Raw genomic sequence first — 22,283 nt, 5'->3', positions numbered from 1 at the left:
CTATGTTTTTAATTTTTTAAAAAATGTCTTCTCACCATAAATAATCTCTCGAAGCAGAGTTATTATAATTTGCATCTAACGGTAAAAGTTCAGCTGCCTTACTTGGTCCTTGAGAGTAAGTCTGAAACAAACTAAATGCCAGGTAGGCAACATTTTTGTCACAGTAAAATTCAAATAACCGAACCAAAACCAAATGAGGTTTTGGTTGTCTGATTTTTGGGCCGTCTCTTTTCACTAGGAGTGTACACCTTTTTTCTTTTGTTACTTCTCCCCTCTTTCCAGGGGAAAGTTTCTTCAATACACTTAGACCTGGGTAATCTATTTAAAAGTTCTGTAAGTATGCAATAATTGCTGCTGGATATGTTTCCTTAAGCAACAAAACCTTCTGGATGGAGGTATTCTGTTGGAATTGTGTCCCTAGAGCTGGAACACATGCTGGTCCACCATTTGCTAAATACAGCTTATCAGGAGAGGTAACATGAATTGTAAGTGCATCTGAGATAAAGGGGATGGGAATGACTCTATTAAGTGGATTCATTGACATGTTCAATATTCTGTCTCAGATGATTCCAAATATTCATTTGAATCTCTTGTTCTGCCTGTATATTTCCAAAGTGTCATGACCTGCTCAGAACTGAGAGGTTTTTAAAGGGCTGGACTATAAGATGATCTTTTGAAAGCCAGATCCAGCCAGCCCTCATCCCCTCTTCCATGTGTTCCTGCTGTGAGTAGGGCTGTGGTTCACAAGGCAGCACATGTGATTTCTGCAGTGGGACTGTGCCGGGGATAACACGTGCAAGCAGCAGTTAGAGTAACCTAGTTAGTAATGTATCCTTTCCTTCTGTTCTTAAAATCTGTGTTCCTATGCGAGTCATCATTACATATTGCATTAGAGCTGCCCAAATTTAAGCAGGTTTTACCTGGCTGAATCTCTGTCTCATTTGGAATGTATCACTGCAGAACGCACCATAATTAAGGGTACCATTTGCACAACATCTTTTAATGTACATAAAAAGGTATTTTTATGTTCTTATTTAGAAGCATGGCAAGAGGCAAAAGTGTAATTGCAGGGAATAAGTAATGTAATGACATATATAGAATGAATGTCTAGTTTACTAAAATGCAAATGTTTGTAAACATTTTCAAGAGAAAACATATTTCTAATTCAAGATAAAACTATCTGAAATCTGCAAGGTGTTTCTGCTTAATGATATGCCCTTTTGCACTTTGATTTAGGTTTAGACTAGTAATCAGATAAGAGGAAGGTTAGCCACTGAGGTGTCAGTCTAATAGTTGCATTGTTCAAAACTGTAAAAAAACCAGGGGGAAGTGTATTAAGTATTGGTTGTTATCAAAGATCACAAAAATACTTGTCAAAATGCTTATTTGTTGATAGTTTTGCAGTTCACCTTGGCTCTGCAACAGTATTGCTGGAGCAGGGGCTGACAGCCCTGAGGGTTGACATGGGGTCCTGGGCTGTGAGCAGGTGGGGGGAGCCCCAGGGGCTGGCTGGGGACAGCCAGGCCCAGGGGTGCCCTCAAGTCCCTGAGCCAGCACCTGAATTGCTGTAGAGAGCCCAACTTGCTCCAAATGTCAGTTAATCATGTAAATAGTTGAGAGAAATAGTGGTATTGAGAGAATAAAAGTTTCAGCCTCAAAAGTAGAAGAATAAAATTATTAAAAGCACCTAAATATTTAGAAATTTAGTGTATTTCTAGATGTCTACACATTGTGACACAGACCCTTAAGAAGATGTAGACATTGCAGTACCCCTAACTCCCATACTACCTTTAAAGTGCCTGACTTCATGTATGGACTAAAGGGTTGTAGAAATAAGCACAAGCAGCAAACTAGCAAGGGACCAACCTTAGTGGGCCATGAAGGAATTTCAAAGGAAGGCTTGTTAGATGTGTTCTTTGTTCTGCAGGCACTCACATATCCCAGCTGATATTGACACTTCAAGGTGATGCTTTAGTTGGTAGAATATTAGACAAAAATTAGGCAGCATCTCTACTCTGACTGTTATGTTTCGATCTGTTTCCTGCCAAATCTTCCTCGTACCTAATCACTGAAATTCAGCTACATTATACACTTTTTGCCTTTTGGCTCTATTTTGGAAACTTAAATGTGTAATTTGCAAATTCCTTTGACAGTCCATATGAGGAGATTGAGGAATGCTTGGTTCTGGGAGGAAATATGTTTTCTTAATGAAGAAAACTGTAACAGGGCAATCTAACCTTTCAGAAAAATTGTTTGGATTTTTCAGATTGCGACAAACTCAAAATGAATGTTACAGTGCTGCAATTTGACATAGTGAGCACTGGCCAAAAAGCATTGGGGTTTTCATGTTTCGAGGTTTTGTATTTTTGAGAAAGTAGTCAAAGCTTTTTACATACAAGGCATTACATAAGACTTTCATTTTTAGTAATACCTCTCTTTTGTACATGTAGGAAGTTACATAAGGAATAACAGTAGTAATGGTCCTTTTTATGTAAAAATTCAGTAGAAGTTCATTGGAATAGGCAGAGCATGTTGTTACTTGTGTCAAAATCTCTTCTTGCTCTTTCAAACTAAATACAAGACAGGAACAACAAGACAAGGGGAAAATTTTAGTGAAGTAGAAAATCATTCCATTCACTGATAAATTTTTTTTCTTGCATCTTCATTTCTGGCCAGAAAAAACCACAACATGTGCTCTAAGTCCCAGCAAACTTATAGTAATATCAGACCATTTAAGTCACTGCTCTCAACTGCTTTTCTGTCTGTTAGCTAACGTCACTTATTAACAGAACACAAAAGAAAAATTGTAAGAAAGAAAAGAAAATCAGAGTTGAAAATTACATGAGTGCAGGGAATGGGAACAACAGCAACAACACCACATTGCTGCTGCCAGTGACAAGGTCTTTATGGTGGTATATAGGCACTTGGGTATTATCTTCTAGCTGAGATAGAACTTTGTCTTAGGACTTTCAGGGTCTAACAATGTATGAATGGATAGTAATTGCAGCCCTATCTAGCTCCTAATTGGAACCTTTTTTAATGTGTCAATATCAAGTTTTTAATTCAATATCAGCTTTCAATATCAAGTTCTTAATTCCATCTGGCTTCTTCAGCAAGATGTTGTGGTGCAAGAAAGTAACCCTTTGTTTATTTGCTCACAGAGTATGACAACAGATTTGGTATGGTTTTGTCATGTTTACAATATGTAGTACCTGTGACTTTCTTATTTATATTAATGCATCCTTTCAGTCTCTAACTTCTGCCTCCTTTCTGTGAGACAGTGTTAGCAAACAGGCTTGGACTGATCTTAAACAACAGACACTACAAATTTCTGCACATTTCTTAGGAGATTAAAGTATTCTCTCTCTCTTAATTACTAAACAAGTGGTTATATGCAGACATGGCTTTATTAAAGCCAGGATTTCCTGTGAGAGTTTCCCGGTTCCAGTATTTACAGAGGGAAGTCATGATAAGACTTTTTTACTTTATTTTCATTTATTTATTCATTCAAAGTTTTCCTGTACTGGCATGAGGCATGACCATATGGCTATTCTGTCAAAAGCTGTTCATCATTAAATCATAGTTTTTAGATTAATGTATTCTATATTATATTTCTTTGCAGAAGGGGTAATATTTATTTTGAGTGCTGATTTAAATAACCATATGCAAATATAGTTCAGCAATTTGACCTCATTTATTTTCCTGGAGAAGCCTCAATATATACAGTATCAAAATAATTAAACTGGGAATTTACAAACTGTCTTTGTAAACTACTAATATAATAATTCATAATTATGAGGAGGAAGAAGCATTAAAAATATGCCACCATACTTGAGCAATATAAAAATAGTCCTAAAGCATAATGATAGCTTTTAAACGTAAAAAATTTTAGAGGAGCATTGCCTATTATACATGATTTGATTTTCAGAAATCATGCAACCCGAGTTTGCAGAGCATGGTTTTCCAGATACAAAAGAAATGAAAACAATTAAAAAGAAGATTGACCTTTTCAGGAATGATTGGAAAACACTGGAATCAGCAATCAAGAAGTCATCTCGAGTTCAGGTTGTTGTTTTAGAGATTGCTGAGCAAACACCAGAAAGTCTGCTAAATCAAATCGTGCTGGTTATGGAAAGTAAGTAACACTGTTTATATGATTGGCACTTAAACTATCAAGAGGGATTTTGGATAGCTTATGTGATGAGCATATTGGGGAGTAGGTTATACTCAGTTTGATATTACTAATATGAAGAGGGTCACATTGTGTTCTCTGGGTCTGCTGAAAAGCACAATAGCAGCCTTTAAGACATCGAAGAGTGGGAAATACATATGTATTTGAAATATATATAATATGGCTATGCAAATAGGTGCATAATAGCTCCCTAAACATTCTGAAAGCACATTTCCTCAGTTACTTGTCCTATCTATGCATGCCAGGATACTGGTTTGAGAAGTGGACAGATAGTGAAGGTTCACTAATGTACAATACTCAGTGGGTTTATGAGGCTTTCAGGGTGTGTAATAATCTAAGCTAACCACCTGCAGAGACTGTATTTCAAAACTGAATTTTACATTCATTTTTTTAAATTGATACCTTTTGACAAATTACATTTCTTCCTTTGTGTGGTCTCTTAGAATTTTGAGCACTGGATAAATAATACTACATTTTTCCTATCATTACTACAAATCAAGTGTTTTATTAACCAAAACATCTGTTGTGCTGGCTCTATAATAAAATAAAATTTGAGTGATGATTCTTCCCAATGAGTAACAAGAAAAAAATCCTGGTGCAAACAGTAATGGTACTATCTGCATGTGTTTGTATAATACTTTTGTAATACAAGTTCCCATTGAAAATACCAATTTACTTCAACCAAAAACGACCTGTAGAATTTCAATTTTTGGAGGAGACAATGTACTAATTTCTACATCTGAGGAGAACATTTTGTTCTGTGAGTAGAAGAAATGCAGGATACAGCTGGCATTATTTTCTCCCACATATGCACTTACTTTTATGGACAAAGAGAATATATTCTATAACTATTGGAACACACAAAAAAAAAAAAATCTAACCTTTTCAGGACCTTTTCAATATTATGGTTGGAAATTATCTGATGAAGATTTAGAGGAGGAAGCACAAGATCTGGCTGCTGAAGGGGAAAATGAGGAAGAGGAAGAGGAAGATGAAGAAGAGGAAGTTGAAGAAGAGGAAGAAGAGGAAGAAGTAAGCATGCCAGTTTTATCCATTTATGCTTTTATTGTAATTCCTTTATTTTTGGTTTGAACATAACCTCAGAGAAGGCAGATTTTGCTTGATCCTGATTTTGTTTGAACCAGCTGAAGCCTTCTTACAGAATAAGTATTAGCATATACTTCAGGAACACTCACTATACTTCTGTGTTTTGGACAATAGTAGTTGTACTACAGCAAGAGGCTCAAATACCCCCATGCTAATAGGGAGATTCACCTTACCTAGTTTTGCCAGGTGGCAAAGAGGGGTTTTATTAAAGAAACAAATGTGAACTTTGATTTCTGTCAGCTAACAGTGATTCTGTGAGCCATCATGTAAACATCAGAAGATGCAGAGTTGTAGTGGGAAATCCCCTGTTCCATCTCAGGTATTGATAATTTTCGCATGCCCACTTTAATGAAATTAGAGGTCTAGCTTTGCCTTTCTATTTTCATCCTATATTGGAAGATTCCCATCCCCAAATTTATCCGTATAGAATATCCATAGACCGTACTAGAGCAGTATTGAATTGATTTTTTAGAAATTAACTTTACTGGATAAGTAATCTGACTTCATAACACCAGCTCTCATTGTATTTTCTGAAGAGGTCTACATCTAAACAGAAAATCAGTTTCAAGAACACAGTAGGAAAAGATTTTATCGTAGATACTTCTACCCTAATTTTGGTTCTCAATGGCTAACTACGATATTCATGATATTTCAAATTTAATTCTTTTCTCAGTAATTCTCTTGGACAGTTTGTTTTCTGACTCAGAATCTAAAAAGTGTGTATTTTCATAGACTTATTTTCAGCTTACAAAATGTTTTGAGAATACCATCCTCATTCAATCCTCAGTTAATGTATTTGGCATTATTTAATCTGATCTACTTAATCTAAGTAAACTCCTGAATTCTAAGAGTTTTTAAAAATTTTCATATTTTAAGGATGAAGAAACAACTAAGCAAAAGAAAAGGCACATGGGAGACACAAAACACTTTTGTCCAGTCAGTCTGAAAGAGAACTTTGTCCTCTACCCTGGACTCCAGGAACATGCAGCTAAATATAAAGAAAAGATTTATTACTTTTCAACTTCTGAGTACAGAGATAAATTTTTGAAGAACCCTGAGGAGTATGTGGCTCACAAGGAACCACTACAAGTGAGAATCTTAAAAATTACTTAAAGCAGATAATACAGATTAAAATAACTATTTTCCATTCCCATTTAGATTTGTTTATATTTGCTGGTTTTTTTCTAGGTAACTATATTAGGCAAGTCCTTGAAGCAAATAAAACACATGGCTTCCCTAGTGATTTTTTAATGTAAATTTAAATTAGCACATTGACTTATTGATGCAAATACAGCAGAAAAGAGAGGAAGATTATAAAGGCTTACAATAATCTTAAAATGTGTTTAACAAATGACCATATTGGGGTTTTTGTGGGTTTTTTGTAAGTGGAAAAAGGGTAAAAGAACTGAAGACTTACCAGAATTGTCTAATGAAGTTTCATTTTTACCTGCTGATAGTAGGGTAGTAGATTTGTTTGGTGTTTCCAGGGAGCAGGTAGTTTAGTTAGAACAGCAACAGAAAGTCCATAAAAATTAAAATACAAAATTATGTGACTGTTTTTTATAGAATTTTTATAATGATATTTTTGAAGTGAAAAACAGTAGGGGGTGCACTGTACACTCCAAAATGTTACAGAATATTCCTTTTTTTTTCCTATAGGCTCCTCCTTTACGGGTGTGTTTACTTGGGATTCATGGAGCAGGTAAAAGTACTTGTGCACGACAGATAGCAGACAAATTAGGCATTTTCCATATTCAGTTTGAAGAATATCTACAGGAATTGATTTTACCCAAAACTAAAAAGAAAGTTGGGCCCTCTTTTGATGAAGATCGCGAAGATGGCAATAAAATACCAGAGGAACTGGAAGATTTCTCTCGGACCGTGACTAAAACTGAAACAGAAAAAACCAAACAGGTAATAATAATCTTTTTTACATCCATACACAAAATAATCATTTTCAGGCCAGAATAGGAATTTCCTATAAAATTGTAAAAATTATAAAATTATGTTAAATTAAATACTTGATGAAATTTGGAAATAATAGTTCTTGACAATGTTTTCTTACAAATACCACAAACATTCTTCAGAACATTTTCAAGATTTATATACAGTTTTTTTCTAAATAGTAGAGACAGATGCTAAGTGGCCAATGGAAGACCAGCTGAGGGGCAAAAAAATGGTTAAGGTCAGAATAATAATGGGAAGGTATGGTTTCCTTTAAGTGTTTACAATATGCAGGTTCAGTCAAGTGCATGTGTTCCAATTGCACAGGACTTTAAAAATGTTCACTAGCTGTGCTCTTTGCATTCTCTTGGGGCAAAAGGATAGAATGCCTCTACCAGCCCTTAGGTCTGATCATCTCTCAGAAAAAACCACAAATATTCAGCATTAATAACAGGGTAAGCTAGTATTTTTTTAATGCAATAGGTTTCATAACCTGGATTTTAGTGTTTCTTTGCCTATTGGCAGCAGTTTCAAACCAGAAAAATAAAACAATTCTTGAGTAGCATAAAATATGCCTTGTAGCTTAGCTAAAAAACTGTTTCAAATAGCTGTATATTCATGATACTTGTAGAATAATTAATAAATGATAACTTTCAGAAAATCAGTTCTTTTTCTTAGTCAGATTGACTACTGGTTTGAAATCCTTACAAATACACATTCTAGATCCTATTTCTTACAGGATGCAATTTCTCGGAAGAAGAAACTTTTACATAAATGTTTATTGGGGAGAGTATTTTATATTTTCTTTTATTAGGCAGTGACATGTTGGGAGAAAAAAAAATCCACAAGGTTTTAATGCAAATAAATTCTTTAGATAGCAATGGATATGCTAAAATCCTTCATTGTGTGGAGAAGTCTCAACACAGGTACACAGCATATGAATCTTTCAAAAATATGTAGTACAAAGAAACCGAAAATCTACCTCTTGCACAATAGAAATAAGGATTTATCCAATACTCAAAGGTTCAGGAAGAAGTAAGTTTCTGCATCATATTTTAAGAGCCTTTTTTTTAGTGTGTGCTCCTGATACCTGCCAAGTTCCTTCAAGTTACTAGTCATCAAAGATCTTCAAGCACTTCTTACTACAGGATTTAAGGAAGCATGCAGGAGAGGCAGCAGGCTGCAGAGCAGGAGGCATACAGAAACAACACTCAGGCACAGCATTAGGAAGATGAGCACTCAACAGAGGTGGAAACTAGTGAGGGATCTGAAGGGTTGCAAGAAGAATTTATGCAGTGCAACAGCAGCAAAAGATCTAGAAAATATGAGTCTGACCCTGAAACATGGTCTTTGCAAGTACAGTCTAATCTGTGGCCTAGAGGGCTCTGTGTCTAATAGGAAAGCCTGGGTAAAAAAATGCTACTACTCAAAACAGGATCAAATTTGAGATCATTTATGTAAACTGGACACATATATGCCAATGGGGTGCACTTGCAGGAGCTGATGAAGCTGCCAAAGGTGCATTCAAGGCCACTCTACTGTCTTGAAAAGTGGAACAAGTCCCTGATAACTGGAAGGTAGTGTTCTGATGAAATAATACAAGAGCAGGTAATACTGGAAGCAAATGCTTCAACACAGATGGAGTACAGATCAAAATCATGGATGTCAGAACAAAAATCCAGGTTTTCATCAAAATCAAAGAGGGGGTTCTTTTGGCTGGTCAAACAATGTGGTCATCACAACCAAAAATATGGCAAGTGTTTCTGGCACTGATGGCTATGGCTGGCTCTCACTCAATTTTTTTTTTTTTTTTTTGCATCAATACATGTCTTACACCAAAGCATTTCTGTTAGTATTTTTTCCTTGTCATCTTTATATCTGCTGGGAAACAATCTTCTACTTAGTATTTTTTTTCTCATATTTCTTATAAAGTACTTTATCTGATGGCATGACCTAAGCACAGCTTACAATTTCAGTTCAGTTTAGAAACCCATTCACTGGTCCACACACAAAACTCTAGAGGATAATTTCCAAGGTTGTAGACTTCCCAGGCATTTCTCTGAATATGACTACCACTGGACTGTCTGATTATCCTGTTTTTCACTGACCCACCACCTCTCCAAAATTTCATTAAATTCCGTTTGTATCATTTTCTTTCACTTTGGCACAAGACAGTAGAAGTGTATCTGTCAGAGCTTAAGGTCAGCTATAATGTTCAAAGCAAAACCACTAAAGGCAAACAAAAACATACCATGCAGTCTGGGAAGTTCAGCAAAAAGGTACCATCCTGGTTGTTTTAGTGTCAGCCAAGGCCTTCACATCATTGACAGGTCTGGGGAGCAGCCTTTTCCTTCAAATCACTGCTTTGTGGGGTGTTCTCTTTTCTCTACCTGGAATATACATCTCATGCTTCTTTTCTTTTATCAGATACAAATGCCATTCCTACATCTCTTTGGCAGTGGTAATGTCAGTGACACACTTTTATATGTGTTTTACTGTTTTCTCCCACTTCACACATTTCTTTCAAGATGCTTCTGTGTTACAAATCTGGCTACCACTTTGTCTACTTAGGTATCTTCTGTCATACAAACATCTTTTAATATATATACTGTGTCAGGCACTAGAGAAAATATTACACACTACATTAGACCTGTGACTTCCAGCATATTCTCAAGTTATTTTGGCTACATTATCAGAATAGATGGCAGGCATAGAAATTCTTATTCAGACACGGCCTTTGGATATCAGACATGTTTTGATTTTTGATATATGAATTATGTAAACCAATTCAGAGCCACCAATGTATATCGTCTTTTCATTATTTTTTACCACAGTCTGTGTCAAGAAGCCATTCTATGAGAAGTGCATCCTCAACCATATCAGTCTTACAGAGTTACATATTCTGGAAAAAAGCCCAACAGTTTTCCACAAGAATTTAGTAGTTTGATTTGGTATTTGAATACTCTGCATTTGACTAGTCATTAATACTGCTTGATTGTTCTTTAGAACAATCCTCTATGTCTGGTATCTGTTCTTATGCCTATACCAAATAACCTTACATATCCTTTTTTAACTTTTTTTTTTATTCCATCCGAATATAATAGTTGCTTTTAAAAAGTGAAAAAACATTCTGATGTAGTACAGGTAATCTTCCAGCATGGGAACAGGTATAGCCAAGTGGAAAACTGCTTGTAGGCAATTAGGAGAAACTCTGCTCATTTCAGTTTCTATTCCTCTGAATTGAGCATATGTATAATTAAATACTTAACAGTTGTGCTTGATTTTAGGTTTCATTAAAAATCATACAGCAGCAGTTGCCCTAAGTTTAGGGAACTACCTAAAATATATAATGTAGTATGATGCAATATGGCAAATGAGTTTATTTCTGCTGGTTTAAGTCAAATGAAGATGGTACCTTAGCCAAAAAAACAATAGATGTGTCAAGTATATACTTCTTTCTGGTTTTGGTTGGTTGGTTTGTTTTGTTTTTTGGTTGGGTTTTTTTTCATTTTTGGTGGATTTTCTTTACATAAAGGAAGTGGAATTAACTGATGAGGAAGAGGCAATCAAAGCAAATCTAATGGATAACATGGAACTGCCTCGAAAAGTTCTTGATAAGATTGTTCCTGACTGGTGGAAGAAAGAGCCATTCCGGTAACTGTAATTAGATTCTCTCACTCTTTAATTAATCTTAGGAAGTATATCATCCATTGTGTCCACAATTGTAAACAACTATTGCAGAGATTATTTCAATGCTCATGTACTTTTTATGAGTAATGACCTACCTGTCAGTCTTGGTTTTGTTGTACTATTTTGATTGATAATTTGACAGTAATATCATGTTTCATATGCTGCACACAGGATTGGACAAAAGTACTTGGCACACCTGAATAGAATTAAATCTTTTAAACAGCTGGGTAGTTTTCACAGTCTTACAGGATAGATACGTAAACAAACTTTTCTGGTTTTATGTAATTTCTGTCCTGACTACAGATAGGGGACAATGGTTCTCTACACAGTGTGAAAACAGCTCCCTGTTTTAGGAAAAAAAGAATGCACCAAAATTTCCCAGCATTACACATGATGTTGTAATATATTGTACTATATTATATCACATTACAATACATTACACTACTAAACTATACTATGTTATACTCTTCTTCCCCACAGCCTCCAGGGCTTTCTGTTCTTTCCTCCACTCCCACTTCTTGCAGCTTCTTTGGTTTTCTGCAATTTTACAATGTATCCTATTAAAGTCTAAAGTAATAGAAATAAATATTAACTTCTTATCAACACAACACTCAGCCTAACATAACTACTCACCTTACTTGAAATTGTAAGAGCTCTAATAAGCCATAGAGCTTTCCAGGTATAACTGACTTGTTTTTAACATCTGCAGGAAGAAAAATATAAGTCATGCTGAGTGGCAAATTTCTCAACCTATAATAGAGAAGAAACATAAATTTTCAGACACAAGCTTTCTTTGGCAGTCATCACCAGAAAAGTGTTTGGGACACCTTCTATTTTTTGAGAGCAGTGCTTAAGAAGTATGTTTTTAGAGTCACACAAACAAGTCTGAGGACATGATTTATTTTGGGTTTTTTCAGTTCTTTTAAAATATTTAAGCATTGCACATTAAAACCTCAGAAGAAATTAATTTGTAAGTACACTAATAAAAATACATCGTGAAATATCAGTTTTGCAATGTTAAAAGATACCAGCTGAAAGAATTTTTTTTAATTTTACTCCTAACATATGCATTTAATATGGGAGGGTTTGTGGGTTTTTTTCCAAATAATTACATGTTCACTGTGTTGCACTTTAAACTACACTGTGTAATGATAAATGTCTAATTTTCCAATTAGGTCCACAGGCTTTATACTGGATGGCTTCCCTCGTACTTCAGATGAAGCCAGATATTTGTCAGAACAAGGACTCTGTCCTGATGTTGCAGTTTATATTCAAGTAGAAGAAGATGACATTCTTGACCGTCTTTTGCCTCTACGTCTGAAAAAATGGAAAGACAGACGGCGTAAAAAAAAGGAATATAAAAAGAAGCTGAAGGAACTAAAAGCAAAAAAAAGAGTAAGTTTTCAGCCCTACATAGTTTTTTTTGTTGTTTCTACAGGAGAGGTATAAACACAGATTCTGAAACTCCCAAAGCTGTGAAGAGCACACAGAGTAACAGATATCTGAGCCAGGAGCCACAGTCCTATTCATTCACAGCATTCCTAGGCTTACCAGAGGAACCAAAATAATTTAGGGCTCCTTTCCTCTTGTAGGCAATTAATTTATGCAGGAGTTTGGGCATCTCGCAGCCCAAGATAAGCAGCTGTGCTGCCAGAGAAGTGGCAGTCTGACAGAATCTGGGAAGTCCAGGAAAAAAGGCAGCTAGATGGAGGGAGTGAATATGGTGATAAAAAAGTCCAATAGACAGTTCATGCACTGTAATGTTGTTGCATCCCAGATTCCCTGAGCATGTGCTGTTGAGTTGATCAGCATCTCCCGTAGGCTGACTTCACTACTGTACGGGGGGTGTGTCTGTGTTCCCAACTCTGATACTCTGCGCAGGAATGTAGGAACTCTAAGCCACATTCTCAGTGCTGTTGCAGCTGCTCTGTGTCCCATTCAAATGAAGCTGTGCCTACTACTGAACAGGTTACAAATTGGTTGAGGTAACCCGAAGCCTCTATGCAGACATTTGCAATTGGCACATGTAATATATTCAAGGCTCCTAACTTTCTGTAAAAGTGAGATAAAGTACTTCACATGTAAGATCAGAAAAGGTCTGAGCATAATTACTACAGAGCAGCTGACACACAGGAATTTAGGACAGCAGAATTTGGGCCAGGACTCATACAATACCATTAATATCCTTAAACAGTCAAAGGGAACACCACACATTTGCTACCATACTCAGTCACCCCTTTGCTAAATGGCAAAAATCACCTATAAATTTAGAAACTCTGTAGTTTACCAATAAACCTATTACTTTATTTTCAGTGTGGTAAGAATCAGTCTTTCTTTTTCCTCTAATCTCCATCTCAGAATCTGCAAAATTACCTTTACTAAAGTATACTTACATGTTTGCCTAGTAGAGGCATATATCTGGTCAGCAACATTTCAAACTCTAGGTAGTATTTTTTAACATTAGAACCAACTGGAAACAGAATTTTAAGGTGGAAAGAACAGTGTTAATTATAGGTTACATTACCAATTTTCAGAGCGGAGCTTTTATTAGGAAGTATCATCAGTCTTCTTGCATCTTTTTTTCATTAACAGAATGAGAAGATTGCCAGAAGAAGGGAAGAACTTTTAGCAGAGCGACAAAAAAAGAAGCAAGAGGTAAGAAAACAACCTAATAAGAAAGTTTTAAAATTGAAGTGTTTGCATTCATACCATAGAAATTTCTAGAGCTTTTAGTCACAGACTTCAGGACAATTTAGAACAGTAAAATTATGATAGACTGTGAGAAACTTCTACTTTCAAAAATAATTTTATATTATGTTTGAATTGCTTTAGAAACTATCGATTCATGAAGACTAAAAATGATTTTAAAAGAATTCTCAATATGTGCTTCAATTCAGGAAAATACTTATGAATGTGTTTAATGTATCTAATTTGTAAGCATAAGGGTAGCCCCACTAACTGAAATTAGGCATGTGCCTTTAAGTATACTGTCAAATCCATGGTTAATCCAGAATAGGACTGTACCAGGATTTCTACCCAAAGTCAATTACATAATATATTTATAAATGCATTCAGGTACTACTTGACTGCTCATGATATCCTGTCAGCTACACTTTCATCAAACATGACAAAGTCCTGTCCAACTACAATACTGTGTATGAAAAAACACTCCTCTTATCAAAGCTGCAGTGTAGCTCCTCAGGCTTTTTAAGTATTCTTGGAACTGATACAATGGTTCATTGTATGCACTATGCAATACTTCTGTATTTTCTTCTGAAATAAGATTCTAGTATTTACTAGATTTTTGCTTATGATAAAGGATATCCCAAAATGAGGTTTTGTTGAATTAATGGCTTTTCTAATTAAAAAAGAGACAAGAATACCATATGTTCCATATGTTCTGTTTCATAGATATGAAACAACAAAATATTTTGTCTTTATAGGCTTTAGCAAATAAGGAGAATGATGAAGCTACTGAGGAGGAGGAGGAGGAGAATGAAGATATTGAAGCTATACTTGCAGAAGAGTTTGACGAAGATGATGAAGAGGAAGAACCAGAAGAAGAAGAAAATGAAGAAGATGCTGTTGAGCGCATGCAAAATGAAATTTCAGAAAAGTTTGAATCAGAAGTAGAGATATTACAAAGTGTGCAGGTACTGATACCACTGCTTATTTTGTTAAATTATATGATCACATGAAGAATTTCCATATTTATTGGTCACATTTAAAAATTATAGTGCTTAAATAACGGTGCTGCTTTATTCATGATCTAAGTATGTGAACAAGATGAAGACTGTACTGAGAAGGTATAGACTTTAAAGAGTATATAATTTGTATAACTAATATGGTAGAGAAAAAAAAAAGGAAGCTTTTGGGTAGACCTGTCCAGTCTTGGTGTCATTTTGTTTTTGATAAGTCAGTTGACACAGGCAACCAAACTAGAGAGTTGTTAAATGTATGAACAGTATGTAAAAATAATTTTTGAGGCAAAATTCTTACTAGATGGCTCTATTTTTTAATTCAGTTCCTAGTTGTTGGTGATGAAACCAAATGTAAAGAAAAAATCCAAATCTAATCTTGGTTAAGATGCCAGGTATTTGGCACCGTTCCCACACCTAGTAACAATTTTCTTGAAATCAGTGCAGTTGCCTATGGTGAGGTAACCTCATCTAACACTAGATATCTGCTATGCTAATGCCACATCTAAGGCAGTAGGTAGATTGGTGGCATTTGTTTATTATCTACTAAGTATCTCACTTGAGAAATACACTAATAATGATTTAGAAGAAGCTCTATCCACTGACCAGAGAGAAGGTTTACAAAACCAGATAATAATATAAAATTGTAGCAGTGTGACACCTAATATAGAAGTTTAAACTTCAGTGGGCAGGAAGAACAATTCCCATCTCAAACCAAATTTTGCTGATTTATTTTGACTGAGAACATGCTTAGGAAATCCTTGATAGTTCACAGAAAATCTTGCCATCAGTCTTTATTAAAAATCTGATTGCATTTATGATTCTAATATTTCATTATGTTTTCATAACCAGGAAGAACTTGAGAAGTTATTAATACCACCAGTTGAGATCAATGGAGGACGGAAGCCTCACGTTGTGTGCTACCAAATATACAGGAAGCTGAAATCTCTAGTGGAAAACCGCAGAAGCATTTTTGAGAAATGTTACCCAATAAGTCTGCCACTTGCACAGAAGATGCTAGTTTTCTCATATAAATTACTAAGTTCTTTTGGTCAGTGGGATCCAGTCAAGGTAATGTTCTTAAATGGCTCAAGAATGTTTTCAAGAGTTGGGACTTTTTAAAAATGTATTTCACATTAAAAAGATGTTACCAAACAGTAGCCACTAATACCAGAAATATTTGATGAAAATTACATTACTGAATCAAAATGACACCATGGAATATACACAAATTACAGCAAGCATTGGCAATAAAAGGTGTTGATCTTTTCAGTGTTGCAGCTAATTTAAGGCTGAGAGGCATTTAGTGAAATTTGTTAGGCTTTCATTGGTGACATGATTAAAGGTGGCATTGAATCAGAAAGAAATGCCTAACTCTTAATGATACACAGGACAACAGAGAAGGTCTTAAAGCCTTCTAGTAGTAATGAGAACTGAAAGGATTTGGAGTATGAATTTGTAAGAAGCCCCACACACAAGGGGCCACCAAACCTAGTAGTGGCAAAAAATGTTAGATGTATGTAATTCATCAGCAATAATTCTTGTCAAAATTTAGAAATCTTGAAGAGCAACAAATCTATTTCCATGGTATTTTACTAGACATCTGGAAAGTTGAGATCAGAAAGTACTCACCTCTATCCCCAAAAGTGGGCTGATACAATCTTTCAGGTAGGAAATTAAATGTTCACAGGTAATTCTTTTGGTTTAAAGCTAGAAATAAAAGCAGATTGGCTTGTGAATAAATAAAAAATAAAAAGGAGGATCCATTAACAAAAAGTCCAGTGAACAACAGAAAGCAGGAAGGCCCTGAAAGAAACATACTTTGGCCTTCATTTTACTATGCCAATTAATCAAACTATTTTATTCCATTTTGTATAGCATTATGTTGGGTCTTCACCTGTTCTAGATCACATTCGTCTCTGTTTAACCTTAGGATCAAAATCTTCATTCTTCTCCATGGCTGCATCAATTGCATCTAATAATCTAGGGACATACTAATAGAAGTACATATGTCTACACTTAGGTCATTTCCAACTACTGAACCACAGTTTATGTGCTTAATTGCAATTAGTCTCTACACTCTAGTCCTTGCACTTTGTTCTGTCAGATTTCACTACATTTTTGTATTCTATTTCTCCAATCCATTCCTTTATACAGTGTTTTTTACCAATCAAAAAGTACAATTCAGTTAGAAGAAAGAAATTATAGGAAGCTACTGGATAGAAGAGTGGTGTGCCGACAGTGAAAATGTACAAGCTGATAAAAATGGAAGGGAAATAGGATAATTTTGAGGGCATTTTAGGATAATAATAGAAATTATAAAATTGGTTACAGACTGGAAGTTTTGGGGTAGAAAAGCAGATTGAATATATGCGAGTTACTTTCAGATTAAATTTGGGGGTGGAGGGGAAGTAGTTGTGCAACTGATTAGATAATCAGAGAATAAACATTATGAGCTGTGGGAGGAATGGAAGCAGATATGCAGTAGAACAGACTCATGAAATCCCATAAATTGTGGGCAAGCACCCTGAAATGACTTGATGTCAGAATAGGAACCTAAGGATGTGATAAGAGTCTGGCAGGACAATGCCACACAGTAGAACAGTCCCATCTCTAGCTGTAATAACCAGACCAAACTTACTGACTCCTTCGAAGAGTACTAATAGATTTTTGAGTATGGTTTTCCTTGACAAGAAGCTGAGTTGGCTCTTCCCCATTATTTGATACATATGCATTAAACTACTGGGGTTTTTTCCTTAATATATTTCAGTGTGCTCAATACAGAGTCAGATTTACTGGACTATTTTTGCCAGGTTCTACCCTGGAGGAAAAAACTTTTTAAAAAATGGTAATTTTCTCCACCTTCCCTTTTTTTGTTGAAGGAAGGCCAATGTTACACATTACTCAGTAAGAATTACACTTCTGAGTCCCTTCAGAAAAGCAAGGTGAATGCCATCTGGTCTGGGCAATTTTTTCTACGTATGTTGATATTTTGTTTTAAAGCATCTTTTATTGGCACTTTAAGGCAGTTCTTCCAAGAAGGGCTGCAAGAGGGACATGACTAAGTTCTTCCTTAGAGAAGAGTGGTGCAAGGAATTAATCTGGCATGACTCCAGTGACTATTTCTGCCAATTGCATCTCTTGTATGTCAATGATCCATCAATGCTGCAGAGTTCTTAGTGGGCTGTCTGATGTGTTTGAAAAGATTTCATCAGCAGTGCATGTATTTTTCCATTAGCTTTTTTGGCTTACCTTGTTGTGGTTTTTCACTCGACCATAATGTAAGTATTGATATTCTTTTATGTCTTCTTCATTTGTACATGACTTCTGGTGAATACAATATTCTCAGTGTATTTTCTACTGTCAGGCAGGTAGGTGGGTTTAATTCAGTGAGAAATAAAATTATTCTCTTTATTCTTTGAAAATTCATAAAAGTATTATGGTAAACTTCTCTGACTATACTATCTAGACAGCCATAAAGTGCTATGGTACCACCTACTGGAAATAACGAGTATTCTTTCTGTCTTCAATGTTTATTTCATCTTTTTGAACAAGAAGTGCAGGTATGGAAGTTTCTCAGACTTGAACAAAATATTATATCCATATGTATAAATTTCAGAATGCTTTGATGGTTTGTCTCATATGGTTGGTACTCCTCTACCTGCCTGTAAAGCCACTTCTCTTGGATGGAGGAAGAAGAAGCTTTGTCAAACCTAATTAACTGATTCTCATTTTGTATATTCTACAGCTAAGCAAAGGAGATGTGATCAAGCCACAACAAAGGCATGGAAATGCAGTCTTTCCAGTAATCCATCGGCAATATATTTATTTCTTGTCAAGTAAAGAAAATAAAGAAACATTTATGACAAATCCCATCAGGTATATTTGTCAGCCGAAACCTAAGCAATCTGTGCCAGTAAAAATTGCAATTGTGGGACCTCCAAAATCTGGAAAGACTACAGGTATGTGCAGTTATCTGTAAAGCAAAACATTATTTAATGACTGAAGGTGTATCTGTCCTTACTGTTATTAAAAATCATAAACCATTAATACTTCTGCTTTTCTTGCTGAACACAGATTCTTTTAGTTACATTCTCTAGTGTCTCATTTGACAGTCTGATACTTATGCATTGTCCATCTGAATTTTATCCCAGGTCCTTAAGATGTTAGTGACCTGGACTTGCACTTGGAAAAACTGGACTTAACACTATTTATACCCCTTGTAATATTTATTATTATTTTCTAATTGTTTCTTATTTTTTTCAGTCAATATGAGCTAATGTAGAATGGAGAAATACTCCTAGGATCAAGGACGAAGACCCCAAACTCCCCACTCCCCAGTCTGTTTCCAAATTTCTAGATTAAAAGAAACCCCTAGATTTCCATCCTTCTCCCCTCCCCTTCCTCCTCCATGACTCTGTCAATCCACATGTATCTGCCTTTTACTGGAGGAGGAAATTAATTTTAAACCATAGTTTAATGATTAGAATAGGATGTTAGGAAGAAAAGAGACAGGTTCAAATTATCTCATATTTAGGATGAAATTTTGCCATATTTCCCATTTCCTGGATAAATTATGTCACTGATGGGCTGTTCTGTAAAAGGAGCAGCAGTGGAAGCATTTTTTCTAACACACTGTAATAATATTGACTGTATCTGCTGAGGTTTGTGATAAACTGAATAGTGTTGGTGCACTGGACATGCCCTGTGCATATGCCAGATTGTGATGTTGCTAACCTTAAAAGTTGTGACTTGAAATCAAAATATTTTGCAGTTGCCCAGAAACTTGTGAGTGTTTATGGATTCCTGCACCTGTCCTTAGGAGATGCCATCCGGTTTGTGATAAACAACCAGCCAGAGAGCGAGCTGGCTCTTAAGGTAAAGTCCCACCTTCTCCAAGGACTCACCGTACCTGATGAATTGGCTATCCAGGCTCTAGATGTGGCTCTGCTAAATCACATGGACAATGCTACTGGGTAAGAATCTTCTTGGGGTTTTGGGGTTTTCTGCAAGACATGCCAGTCCCTTCACAGGCGTGGATTCCCATGTTATCGCTGTAAAACAATTTCACTAAAACACACCAGTGGTTTCTGCATTAAGAAAATAATCTGTACAAAAGGAGATTTTTTACTCTTGCTCTGGGAAATGAGACTGAAGCATAATTTGCTGCAATTTTCAAGTAACCATATTCCAGTAAATCTAAGTAATATACTTTATGACAGTTACTTTTATTTCAGTCAATAAGCCAGTATCTTCTACTATCCTTTGAGAACCACCATTTGGTCTCTTTCCCACCAACTCCAGAACCAAGCTGGACACACCTGATTCTCTCTGATCATGGAAGCTGGTTCAAGTTTTTTCTGGTTTTTTTAACAACTGAAGTTATTAAGGAGGAATTGAAACCAGTGGGTCTTTCCACCTCATTCATATGTGATCCTAGGCTCTTTCTCCACCACTCAAACACCTTTGAAACTGGGCAGACTTAAAAAGCTTTATCATCAGTATTTCAGGACATTCAACTCCTCTCCCCAAAAAGGAGAATTGTTACAGAGAATGGCAATTCTGCAATAATATCTGAAAATTATTTGTGCTTGAGATCAGAATTCTTTCATCTTCTCTTTCATGTTAAATCCTGGAATATTGTTTCTGTGTATTTTGTTCCAGTATTGCCTAATATGTGAAAAGCATTTCTTCTTCAATATGATTTTAAAAACTCTTCAGATACTGTAGTAAATCATTTTACTTACCACTTTAAAAAATGTTCCTCCCAATCTACATGGAGACTTCTCAAAGTAAAAATGATATTTCTGAATGATTGATGTGTCAGAATTTTAAAGTACACCATTTGTTTAAGTCACAGCCATCAACTTATCTTTTGCCCTTTGTGCATTTCCTTTTCTCATTACTATTTCTTATTCTACCTACTTGATTTTTTAAAATTTGGTTCTAAATTCTTAGAAGTGAAGACTGTGCCTATCATGTGAGAGCAGTGATAACTTCATGGCATGGGTGTAGACTTTTCTTTCCGTGGAAAATGTACTAGAAATATACTTACTGGTTGATTGGAAACTCACTTCTTAGGAAAACTTTTTTTCTGTTTCTGTTTGTGTGCAGAGTTGTAATTGATGGATATCCTCTAACAAGACAACACGTAAATCTCTTGGAATCAACCAAGATAATCCCACTGAAAATCTTTGAATTAGACATGGATGCAAAGGAAGTGTTCAGAAGAGCACTGCTGGATAAGGAAAGCACAAACCGGTAGTGATACTCCCTGAGAGAATTTGGTTGTTTCTACACGATACTGTAATATCTCTATTTGTGTGCCTCAGTGCTATACCCAGCTGTCTCTGAACTCCACATATGAAAGACATGGGAACCAGTCCCTCTCCTTTCTAATGCTTTGATTTCCATAGACCAGAAACAGGGATGTAAGGTGTTTGTGGCATGCTCTGGCCAGATCCCTCGATTGTATGACTGAGATCACAAATGTGCAGTGCTGTGCATCCACTGCTTAGTTTAACTGCTTTAATGAAACTGTACATCACAAATATTGCCAGTTCTCTCTGCTGCTGAAATTTATTTTTCATCAATTCAATTATTATCATAAAAGAAATTGATACTTCATCTAATAAGCTCTCTTTTAAGACTTAGACTTCTTTTAAAAATATGGAAATAATCCATATTTAGTAATGTACAGAATTCAGGAGTTCTAAGCCTTTAAATTCAGTTCATTCCCTTCTTTGTTTTTCTGAGAAGATAAATATTCTGTTTAAAGAGCTGTGGGTTGTTTCTGAGGAAGAACAGTAAGTAGTTTATAAGCAGACAGAGAATGAAAAAGAACAGAACATTCACCTTAAAATTAAATTGTGTAAGAACCTGGTTCTCATTAAAGGAAGTGTTTCTAAGAAGTTCCAGATAGCTTGGAGTATTATTGCATGCCTCTTTCATTTTGTCCTTTTCTTTTTGTCTCTTTTCTTTTTATCAAGTAATCAGTACAATGTTAAATTGTTTACTGAAAGACTAAAGACAATTTGCATTGCAAAAAATTAAATCAATGATGTGTTTTTGAAAGTATTTACTTTAAACTTCCTTTTAAATACCAAACTAATTATATTTCATAGGCTTGAGTACAAATCAAATGTGCAATATCAGGGTACCATTTAATGGTGTATTTGTAGTGTGTGTTAGGTAATATGTGCTGATACATCTAAATCCTTTGCAAAATAATTATTGAGTTGTATTTGGCACATAAACAGAAAAAGGTTTGTTTTTTGTTTTTGAACAGAACTGTTCGTAAGTACACTGCTTTTCACATGTAGCTGGTAATATTCTCAATAAGAAATTTGTATTTCTCAAATATGTTCTACAGTGTCAAATAAGCAGAATTTTGTAAAAAGAATTTATAGTGCTCTAGAACTTAGACCTGAAATTCAATGAAATTATCTAATCTTGAGATTTAACTCAGTTATTTTTCATTGTCTTTAGACCTCCCTATCCTGAACATGACAGCTCACAGATTCTAGCTATTAAAAATTCCTGCTATAAACAGGACATTGATGATATTAGAACTTACTATATAAAGGAACATCAGAACTGGTGTGTGATTGACGCTGAACATAGCAAGTGGAAGGTCTGGAACAAAGTTCAGC

General features: G+C 35.4%; 1 protein-coding gene across 3 annotated transcripts in view; it reads left to right on the top strand.

The window, feature by feature from the left end:
* Nucleotides 1-22,283, top strand: part of AK9 (adenylate kinase 9) — a 53,456-nt gene that overhangs the window by 29,739 nt on the left and 1,434 nt on the right. The window contains exons 18-30 of one of the 3 annotated variants that reach the window (XM_017739658.1): nt 3,929-4,135; nt 5,082-5,224; nt 6,176-6,388; nt 6,959-7,213; nt 10,779-10,897; nt 12,109-12,328; nt 13,526-13,588; nt 14,377-14,586; nt 15,484-15,702; nt 18,380-18,593; nt 19,406-19,607; nt 20,746-20,892; nt 22,120-22,283. In XM_017739658.1, coding sequence (XP_017595147.1) covers nt 3,929-4,135; nt 5,082-5,224; nt 6,176-6,388; nt 6,959-7,213; nt 10,779-10,897; nt 12,109-12,328; nt 13,526-13,588; nt 14,377-14,586; nt 15,484-15,702; nt 18,380-18,593; nt 19,406-19,607; nt 20,746-20,892; nt 22,120-22,283 — 2,376 coding nt within the window. The remainder of the gene's footprint in view (nt 1-3,928; nt 4,136-5,081; nt 5,225-6,175; nt 6,389-6,958; nt 7,214-10,778; nt 10,898-12,108; nt 12,329-13,525; nt 13,589-14,376; nt 14,587-15,483; nt 15,703-18,379; nt 18,594-19,405; nt 19,608-20,745; nt 20,893-22,119) is intronic. The other 2 variants (XM_017739659.1, XM_017739660.1) reach the window with 2 other exon arrangements.

This window comes from Corvus brachyrhynchos, unplaced genomic scaffold (genome assembly GCF_000691975.1).
Source record: "Corvus brachyrhynchos isolate BGI_N302 unplaced genomic scaffold, ASM69197v1 scaffold14, whole genome shotgun sequence".
Classification (NCBI taxonomy): domain Eukaryota; kingdom Metazoa; phylum Chordata; class Aves; order Passeriformes; family Corvidae; genus Corvus; species Corvus brachyrhynchos.
The sequence above is the reverse complement of the archived record's forward strand: the minus strand, read 5'-3'. Positions and strand labels throughout refer to the sequence as shown.